Below are 10,845 nucleotides of genomic sequence, written 5' to 3' on the forward strand. Positions count from 1 at the left end.
GCAGCACAAATTTGATCCCTGCCTATCTAGGGAGCTGACCCACATAGTGCAGCAGACCTCTTCTGTCTCTCCCGCTATTCCCCTCAACAGTGTATTTCAGTAATCTGCCTGTTCTGTTCCCCATTCTGTCTCTAGTGAGTCCTCTTCCCCACCCACACCTCTGGCTTATGCCCCAGTTCTTGTGTGCATAAATAAATCTTTAAAAAAACCAAAAGACTACATGACATACATCTCAGTAAAATCTTTAAAGACTCATCCTCAAAACAAAGAAAGTGAAGGAAAAGATAAACAGTTGGGTTTACATCAAACTAAAAAGTTTCTGTAGAGCAAAACAGACATTAACCAAAACAAAGGGATACCCCACTGAATAGAAGATTTTTGTCCTGATAAGGAACTGATAACAAAGATCTAAGATCTCACATGACTCAATAAAGTAAGCACTTATAGAAGAAATATAGGGTAATTAAATAAGGGATCAGGAAAATGATAATAAAATAAAACACAAAACTAATAGGCAACTAACTAAATCACAGACATTCCGCAGGGGATGGGGAGGAGGAAGTATCAAAATGGAGGGAAGAGCACAAGGAACTATCGAGATGATGCACAGATAATTGGTGAAAATTTTACAGGGACTACATGTGAGGAGAGAGCAAAGGTACAAAATGAATGATGCAAAATAGAAATAAATTTTAAAAAAATGAAAGTTCCAGTAATTAGGAAATATATAAAAGGAAGAAAATTATGCAATGCAATTAATGTATGCCTAAGAGTATTTTAATTGTTGCAGTTTTGTCAAAATCATATTGCTATTAGAGGTGTAATTTTAGGTCGTGTGTGTATTTTCAGGAAGTTTCAGCTGATCCTACTGCCACACTCACAGCAGCAGAAGATAGAAAGGAGAAAGTACCAAGTCCACACCTCAGTCACTTAGTGATTTTGACATCTGGGGATACGTTGTATGGGCTGGCGGAAAGAGTAGTGGCCACAGAGTCCTTGTAAGTTGTTCAGAGGAGTTTTTATGAAATGATGATTACATACTTTTAAAGGTTATGAAAACATTTTATGATTATATTCCTAACTGCCTATCTCCTGCTCCTACTAATAAATAGCACTATTGTATTTCTGAGGTGTTTATACCAAAAATAGATTACCTACAACTGTGTGGCTGGAACATAGGAGGGAAATCTTACAAGTTTCTGTCTCGAGCAGCATGTTTCTTGATTTGAGTAAAGCTTCAGAAAAGCATTATGATAACTTTTATTCTGTTTAAATTGTGATTCTCAAGAAAGTGATTATATTGCTGGTTTCATGTTAAATAAGGTGGACCCTTGACATCAGCAAGAATGCTCCCTCACCTATATAAATCCCCAATTTAAAAATGTGATTAAAGCATGTATTTTTTTCTATACCCTGATGCCTGGTGTAAACTTAAATATTTTTGTGTACATAATGAAAAGTAGAAAAATTGTGCAGCTGTCAGTGATCTTCCAGCTGAATGACTCTCACTTCTCTTGACCTGAAGTTCACGTGTGTGTCTCAGCCAAGTTATGAATATTTGGGTTATTCCTGGAATGTGTCAGATATTAAATCTGTGAATTTAAGGATTTTTTGTATATAATTATATGGGAATTAAAAGAAAATTTAAAATACTGTTATATTCTTTTCTCTTTTGTGTCATCTGTGCTTGTATCTTAACATGCAGAGCAGCAGATCTCTATACCTTGTGACTTCCAGACAGCTCCTCAGAAATCACCCTTCTTGTACCTGAACTCTAAATCCTGTATTTTTGCTTATTTGATGGGTTATTTATTCCATTTTAGGGTATTCTTAGCAGAACAATTTGAGTTTCTGCAGCCACATCTGGATGCCGTGATGCCTGCAGTCAAAAAGCCCTTTCTTCAGCAGTTTTATTCTCAGGTCAGAGATGGTCTTCCATTGTATAACATTTCAACTGTGAACAAGATAGGGTTGTCTTCTATTTTCTAGGTTTTTTGGGTTATTTTTATTTAAATCTAAGGGTCAATTTTCAAACTGCAAAAAGGCCAGATTAAGATATTTCCTTATTTACTCATGAATTCCTGTATTAACTAGGGATATATAGAGTACTTTAGATAAAACTTTCAGTCTTATGTGTGTGAGAGAGAGATAATTAAAACTATTTACAATAAAGTATGAAAAGGGGAAAGGAACAGTGATAGGGTATTTAACCCAACTGTAAGGGAGAGGGTGGGGTTGGGAGGTGGTTGTTTAGAAAGGTTGGCAAAGCAAAGTTATATTTAGATTTGAACAGCTGGGTGAGTCAGGAGTGTTCTGGGCTGAGGGAATGGCATATGTAAACATCAGCAGATAAGAGAGGGTGGTTCAAGTGAGCAGCTGAGGACCACTCACACTGTCAGCAGAGATGAGGACAGCTGGAGTGACAGGTGGAGCCATATGCTGTATAATGTTCTCTCTCTGGAGTTGGACTTTGCTCCAAGGGTGCTGGAAAGCTACTGGAGGATTTGAAATAGGTGATCTCACAGGCAGGTATATATTTTAAGATGAGTGTTTTACGGGCATTGTGAGTTGTGGACTTCAGGTGGCAAACCTGTTGGCAGGGAGACTAATTTGAAGATTGCTACAGTAATATAGTTAAAATTTGATAGAAACCTAAAGTTGCACAGTGGTAGTGGGACTGGAGAGAAGTCAAAGAGTTTGAGAAATATTTGCTAGTATCAATGAAAATCTGTAGTTTTTTTTTTTAACAATTGTAATGTTCATGGCCTCAAGTTTTATGAGTGTCTCAAAATTTTTTTGAGTAAGACCTTTGATCATGAGTTAAAGTATGATCATTATTTAAGTCTCCAGGTATACAGTGTTTTATTTTCAAATATGAAGTATAGTAGAAACAGGAGCAAGTAGTCTCTGTAATTTGATATTTTTCAGAATATATTTGTTTTCTTGTTTTGTGAAATTTATTTTAGACAGTCTCAACTGCCAGTGAACTCCGCAAACCAATTTACTGGATTGTAGCTGGAAAAGCCATTGATTATGAACAAATGCTGCTCCTAATGGCTAATGTGAAATGGGATGTAAAGGAAATTATGTCACAACACAACATATATGTAGATGCATTGTTAAAGGCAAGTACTTTGGGAAGCAATTTGTTATATATAGACCATTCTAGGAAAACTATTCCTATTAGTGCTATGACTCTGAAATAATGAGATTATAGCCATTTCCACATTTATGGTTTTGTGCATAAAAGTTCTTGAATTGGATGGGCTTACTTCCCGAATTTATGTTCAATGGTACTTTGTAGATTTTTTGTCTCTGCTTGCTTTCCATTTTGAGTTAGATTATTGCCTGCCATGAGTGATTTTGACATTAGCTATCTCAGGTCATGACTGTAGTAAAGCTATTTCTATTTAGTAGAAGACGTTTTTATAGTTTTGTGACCATTCATTAGGAAAACCTTGCCCCTGTTTATTCTAAATTGTTTTTTCCAAGTCACATTACATTTACAATGTGTCAGATGGATACCTTTGCATTTAATTATTAATATTTGTAAGTTTTCTGGAAGGAATTTTAATTTATTTTCACTTATGTATCAAGAACTGCTTATTGATCACCTGACATATTCTAATACTGATCCAGGAGTAGACAGTGAAGTTGTGAATTAAAGAATTTGAATCCCCTCAATGAATTTACATGCTGGTGAGGGGACATTAAGATAATGATAAGAGATAAATTAAGGTATAATGTGAGATGATGAATATAGTGCTGTGAAAAAGTAACCAGCAAAAGAGAGAGTAGCAGGGTGTGATAGGGAAGAACTGTCATTATTTACCTGTGGTCATAGAAATACAAGTGAAAAGTGAGGAGAGATCTGACTAAAATGAGGAAATGAGGTGAGGAAAGAGCAGGTGAGAAAATCAAAAGAGCTTTGAGAAAATTTTGTGTTTTATACTTGCCTGCAAAGAAAATTGGTCTTTCTTAAACTCCTGACTTTTATCTCATATATACCAGTGTTTTACCTACTTAGTCTATGTTTTATCTGCTCAGCCTAGAACACTAGAGTACCAGTAAACAAAAGCAGGAGATAAAAACAGAGCTAGTAGCAGGATTCTACAGTGGTAGTGTATGAACTTCCGGCATAGTTTCTTTATGGAGGGTGAGGTTGAAGATTGTGAGTTGTTCCCCACGCTCAAAGAACCAAGGTCTAAGGGGTGCATGGCAGCAAGGGTGCTCTTTATTTATCACCCTGGAAGTACTTTGATATCCGTAACTTCCAAGAGACTTCAGTTGGCAATTTTAAATTGGGATGTGAATGATAAATCTAATTTATAAATAATGACATCCCCACTTTTTTGATTAACAGTTTTTAACAGTTGGTTTTGTTTTTTATGACATGCTAGCTGTGGTGCTCATAGAATGAGTGACTTCTGTACTCAATGAATGTGCATACAAGGAGGAGGCTATTTGCTTCAGTTAGTCTTTATTCCAAGAAATACGAATAAGAACCAGTCTTATTCAGATTAAAAATCTTAACCCAATTTTTAATATAAGACCTTTCATAAAGAACTTTTTGATAATTTTTGTTCTTCCTACTACCTTTAGATAAATGTTAACAAACCTTTAGGTAAAAGCAGTTTGCAGTTGTAGCCTGAAAGAATCACAGTAAAATGAAATGGGTTTATTTGTTACTCATTTAGCAAGCATTCTTGATCATTGACTTTAATCTTAGCAATGAGTACAGTGACATCTTATACAGTAAGCATCTTCTCATTTGTGTTTATAATAAAATGTTAATGAAGAGCACTGAGTCAACCTTTGAGATCCAGAGCAGCTTACTGTGCACAGCATGAACACAGTAGCAGATACCACCGTTTTGTTAGAGCCATACAATGAAAAGAAAGCATTTATTTATTTCACTTCCGATTTCACAGTTAAGCTCAGTGAGTTGAAAATCCACTCATTTTTCATAAATAATCAAAAAGAATTATTGTTAAAAGTAAATAAAAAAAATTGTAATTTAGGAAGTAGTGAAAGAGAAAGGGTAGCCCTTTTTTTTTTTTTTACTTTTAAAGAATAATTAAGAAAGAAAATTATTCAGATTGCTTTTTAAGTAATTGTTACGTGGTAAGACCTTTCTCTTCTCTGTGTTACTAGAAATTTAAATGCATCAGTTTGTTAAGCATCACATAGCTTCTCTATTAAAGAATGACAGAAAATTTTAATCCTTCGGTCTAATATGATATCACAAAAGTTAGTAATAGGTAATAAAAATGTTCAGTTTTTCTGAAGGTATTAGAAAATACTTTGTTTATTTTTACAGCTATTCATGACTTTATAATAATTCAGTGCATACTAATTTACTTACTTTTAAAGAATCATTAGAAAAAAATTTTCAGATTGCTTTCTAGGGAATTAACCACAAATTACAAATAATTCACTTGAGAGCAAATCTCAGCTTCTTAAAGGTATTTTTAAGGCTATCATGTGTTACTAAGCTTTTAATCCATGCAGTCACAGTAAAAGTTGCAATGTAAAAATATTTGGACATTGTTTAATCAGCTAATGACACTTCATTTAAGATAAAATTTAGTATACTCTATTCTACAACATAATTTATTCAATTTGATATACTTAGAAAAACACTTCATGTTAATTGCAAATCTTGGAATTCTTTCTTCTTGTTTTACTTGGTTTGATTCTGAGTCAGTCTAAATCTCCTGTTTTGCCACTAAGATGGGAAAGTAATATGGTGTGATTATCTTCACATATGGCTATGATTTATGTCTTATTAGGAATTTGAACAGTTTAACAGAAGGTTAAATGAGGTTTCTAAGAGAGTTCGGATACCCTTGCCTGTCTCTAATATACTCTGGGAACATTGTATACGACTGGCTAATAGGACAATTGTCGAAGGGTAAGTTTTGGCTTTTTTTTTTAAAAGCATAATATGTAAATATTAACATTGTAGCATGTAAATATTATATATTATCATTAATAGATGGAGTAAATAAAGATAATGATAACTAGCAGATAATCCCATAATAATTGTTGGACTTTGGAATATAAATTAGAGAAGAAACCTCAACCCCACAGTGACTGTCCCTCTGTGGTTTCTTTTTTTGTTGGTGACCAGGAATCAACCAGTAGAGGAGTGCAAGATGCAGCATATAATGGTTGCCTGAAAGTTAAACTGTTATGGTGATGACTATACTTAACATTTATTGAGAATTCCCTGTCATTTGCTGAGCCAAACTCTTCAGAAGGTTATATTTCCAAATCCTATCCAAAGCTCTCTTTTAAATGTTACTGTTCTGTTTTGTCAATGAGAAAAGTTAGCTTTAGAAAACTGAGGTTTTAAGAGTTAAATAACTTTCCAAGTTCACAGTTTTTCAGTGCAGAGTGAATGTTTAAACTGATTGTATGATGACAGAAATCAGTCCTCACAGCCATCTGTCACTGTTAACAATATCAGCCTTAGAACTGTGTAAATCCTTCATAGGTTGAGTTTACAAATCTGTCAATCAATAGTAATTTTCCACATAATCACAGATCATGCTTCCTTCACTTATAACACAAATAAGAATCAGTAGCATATTTAAAGTAATCCCTGGAAAGCAAACTGCTATTTTAAAGACCATTCACAGTAATCTAGAATTGCATGTCAGTTGAATTTTCACACTATTATTTGTCTGTTTTCTTTTCAGCTCTTATTTGTTTTAAAAAATGTATTCAAAAGTGGGAAGTTGACTGTGACAAGCTGAGAATAATCTTGGCATTTTGTATTTCAACCAGCAGTGCAATAAATCACAAAACAGCTCTGCATCAATAATCATTATTGAAAATCATTTTATACAAATTTGTTCAGTAAAATAGATGAGTTAATGATCTGTGTTTTCTTTGTGTAAAACATTTTATTTTTATTTAGGTAACTGTAGTTTGTGTCTTAAAGGTTCAGTACATCCCCCTTACAAATGTTCATATTAATTGAGTGGGAAAATTACAGTCTATAGAGCTACAAAGAACCTTAGATTTAATCAATTTAGTCAGTCCTTTTGCTTTGCCAGTTATGAAACTGAGGCCCAGTTATGTAAAATGTCTGCTGACTGACAGGCCGGAACATAGCCCAGTCCTTCTGACTCGAGTTCATGCGCTCTTTTTTTCTGTAATTCTCTCCTTTCTGAAGAATCTCTTCAAATAGGGGCTGGAGGAAAGTTTAAATACCTCAAGTTTTCTTTTCTGACCATCCTTTTGTTTGTTTTTTGATTCTGTCTTAGATATGCCAATGTCAAGAAGTGCAGTAATGAAGGTCGTGCCTTGATGCAATTGGATTTTCAACAGTTTTTAATGAAACTTGAAAAACTCACAGATATTAGACCCATTCCTGATAAAGAATTTGTGGAAACCTATATTAAAGCATACTATCTAACTGAGAATGACATGGAGCGCTGGATCAAAGAGCACAGGGTGAGAGCTGGAAAACAATTAAGTTTTTATTTCTTTACCTTCATGCTATTTTTCTGGTGTACTATATAATTCAAAATCGTGAGAGTGATATACAAAGAAGCATTTGTTATTAGCATGAGCCATGTAGGCCAGTTCTTTACCATACACAAACACTGTGAAGTGCTCTTTGCTTAATAAAATCCTTTTGACACCTTTGTGAAGTGTAACAGTAATTATCTGGAAGTACAGGCAGAGTCTGCACATTAGCTGTTTATACTGCAATTGTGCATTGCTGAAGTTGGGCAACATCAGGGCAAATTGGATACAGCAATGGTGAATTGATACCCTGAGCACACTGACAAGTAGTAGTGATGATTAAATATAGTAATAATTAAATAGCAAAGTTTAACTTTATTCAAATAATAGATTTTACCTTAAGTATATATAGGTATGTGGAAATACAAGGAGAGAAATTGCTACTTACTAAGTATGACTTAATCATGCTGTACATTTGATACATTTCGCTGAACATGCCACCAGAGCATGCTCAATATTGGAAATATTTCTGTGTGGTTGTTATATTATTTGTCTACACAGCAGTCAATTTGTGGAGATAGATTTAATGAAAATATGGCAAGTTAATATTATCAATCAAGTTTCATCTTTCAGTGATGTAAGTGTTCACATTTGTTTGAGCTATATACATCATGCATAAAAGCTAAGTAAAAGTTATTTCATTTGACTGGGTAACAGAGTGAGGATTTATTTTATATTTAATTTATCAGATCACCCTTTCTGGTTTCAACATTCTTTTTACCCAAAATTTTTATAAAATGTAGTATCAAAATATTTATGAGTAACATTGAAAGGCTTATAAAGTCAGTGTATTTTGATAAATTTAATAACAAAGGTTATTACAGAAAAAGGCATAACGTATATGATCTTCAAATACAAAGTTTAAGCATATTGGATAACTTACTATGTCTCATTAAAAAGATTCTAGTGCTTCCTGTTTCAAATGTATGCCAGGTATCCTTGTTCACTGTTACCACAGCTCAGTAAGCAATTTGTCTTCGTGTCTCAAGTATGATTTATACTGCTTTTCACTAATTGGTGGTGCTCAAGTATTAACCACTTAGAACTGAATATTGTCTGTTTTTATGTTGCATTGATAAAATACGTCTTTTAGTGTACTGAGTTTGGATCTTTTTTCTCTTTTGAGCAGGAATATTCAACGAAGCAGCTGACCAACCTGGTGAATGTTTGCCTGGGATCCCATATCAATAAGAAAGCAAGACAAAAACTTCTAGCAGCCATAGATGATATAGACAGGCCTAAAAGATAATGAGCACACTCTCTTTCTTCAATGTCGTTGATCTTCTATCGACATGTATGACACAATAGCCAATTTTTCATGACAAAACTAAGAAAAGTTTGCGCATGTTCTTTATTATTGGAAAGTGGAAAACAGTGAAGTTTCTGTGGTGTTCTCAGATGACTTTTATATGCTCTGATCTCTTCAGTTACTAGTTTCATTTGTTGTAATCCTTTCCTGAAATGGTATTATTGCTTCATCATAACTATTATGTGAATATGATTACACGGTTTATAGAAGAATGTACCATAAGTATATATTTAGAAGAAACAGTGACTATGTATACACAGGCAGTGTTTGGAGAATGACTTTATGTTAGCATTTTCTACCCTCTGAAATTGGTTCTTAATAAGCAAAATAAGGGAGGGTTAATGTACAGTATCTCCTAATTATGAGCACTGCATGAGAAGTGAAATGTACATGTACACTAAATAATTGAAAAATCACTATGTTCTCTGTGTTTTTAAACGTTGAAGCTTACGTCAGGGTTAATTTGGTTATGACAAAGTGATCATAAATGATGAATTTAATAAATAATATACTCTAATATGATCAGCGTCTGTGAGAATGATATTTTGATATTTTTCTATGGCAGAATTCAGAAATGATAACGCCGTTTTTTAGTGTGGTACAGTATGAGTGATCCTTATCCTAAAACCTGTGGCAAAAATTATTTAATTGGGCATTCCTTTTTAGGGCTCTCATAGCATGCCGAGAGGTGATTATGATTATGGAATTTTAAGTATGAGACATTTTTTCATGTTAGCTTTACCCTCTTTAAATTCAACTTCTGTCTGAGGACAGCAAATCCTAGACTGTGTTAGAAAGGCAACCATGATATTCATCTTCCTTAAATATTAATTTTATCACAAGTATAAATTAATGGGAGTTTAATTAATGATAAAATTGGAACTCAGCTAATTAGTTTTTAGTAACTATGTACTGTTAATCTAAACTGTGCTTTGAAGCCAGGGATCTTCTACCAAGACAACCATCGTAATAACAGTTTCCCATGCACTCCTGTCAGCTGTCTGGTAAGGGATTTTTTGTGTGTTCTTTCTCACTGAATCTAAATGTGTGTGGTGTTGGCCTAGGATTTTGTGCATGACCTGTAACATTAACAGCTCACAGAATAATGAAGCATCTTAAAAAAAAAAAAAAAAACCTGTCTGTGTCCTGTGAGTTTTCTGGGAGCTAAAGTGGAGGAGTAAGGGGGAGAAGTGGCAAATGGTCAAGAGACAATTGTCATTCAGTGATCTGTCCTGTGGTTAACCATAACCGGCAAGTGTAACAGGAAGCTCTTTTAGAATGTGTGTGTGGGTCGGTTTTTGTGTATCTGTGATGATCCACAACCCCTCCCTTTGCAGTTCATTTACTGTTGATTTAATAGTGACAGTAAAGCTTTCTTCATGGTGCCGTTGCCACCTACGTGGGGTGCTGGAGTGTGTACTTGGAAGGTAAATTCCGCCAGTAGTTGTTTCCTGTGCAGCCTTTTTAGGAAAACAAACGTGATAAACTTGGCCCTTGTGTTTAAAATGACATATGCAGCTGGACACATAAAGAGTTAATCAATTTCATTAGTTTCTTAGTTGATTAGGAACTATTGTTTCTTACTTTTTTTTTTTTAAGATTCATTTATTTATTCATATAGAACTGGGGTGCAGGCCAGAGATGCGGAGGGTGAGAGGATTCACCAGACACAGAGTGGGGAGCAGAACAGGCAGATCGACGAAGTACACTGCTGAGGGGAGCAGTGGGCGGGTCAGGAGAGGTCTGCCACGCCATGTGGTCACCTCCGGGGCAGGCAGGGCTCAGACTCATACAGAAGTGGCTTAAGCTTCTTAGTGCTGTGCTTTAACCTGCTGCGCCACCAGGGAGGGCCTGTTTCTTACTTTTTAACGCAAATTTTATAGTAGACTTACTTTAATTTTTACTTTAGCTTGCTCTAAGTACTATGAACAGCATTTACCTGCTTGGTAGAGTGTTTTCTAGAGTGGTAGGAATTGATAGAAATGAGTTACTCATCT

At 34.6% G+C, this 10,845-nt stretch overlaps 1 protein-coding gene across 1 annotated transcript in view; it reads left to right on the forward strand.

Moving 5' to 3' along the window:
- Positions 1-9,375, forward strand: part of CCDC132 (coiled-coil domain containing 132) — an 88,427-nt gene extending 79,052 nt beyond the window's left edge. Inside the window, exons 23-28 of the mRNA XM_004676686.2 lie at positions 850-998; positions 1,824-1,920; positions 2,967-3,125; positions 5,793-5,914; positions 7,275-7,464; positions 8,669-9,375. Of these exons, the coding sequence (XP_004676743.1) occupies positions 850-998; positions 1,824-1,920; positions 2,967-3,125; positions 5,793-5,914; positions 7,275-7,464; positions 8,669-8,788 (837 nt within the window). The 3' untranslated portion in view covers positions 8,789-9,375. The remainder of the gene's footprint in view (positions 1-849; positions 999-1,823; positions 1,921-2,966; positions 3,126-5,792; positions 5,915-7,274; positions 7,465-8,668) is intronic.
- The last annotated feature ends 1,470 nt before the right edge of the window (positions 9,376-10,845 follow it).

The sequence above is a fragment of the Condylura cristata genome, unplaced genomic scaffold (genome assembly GCF_000260355.1).
Source record: "Condylura cristata isolate star-nosed mole 26May11 unplaced genomic scaffold, ConCri1.0 scaffold00005, whole genome shotgun sequence".
In the NCBI taxonomy this organism is placed as follows: Eukaryota; Metazoa; Chordata; class Mammalia; order Eulipotyphla; family Talpidae; genus Condylura; species Condylura cristata.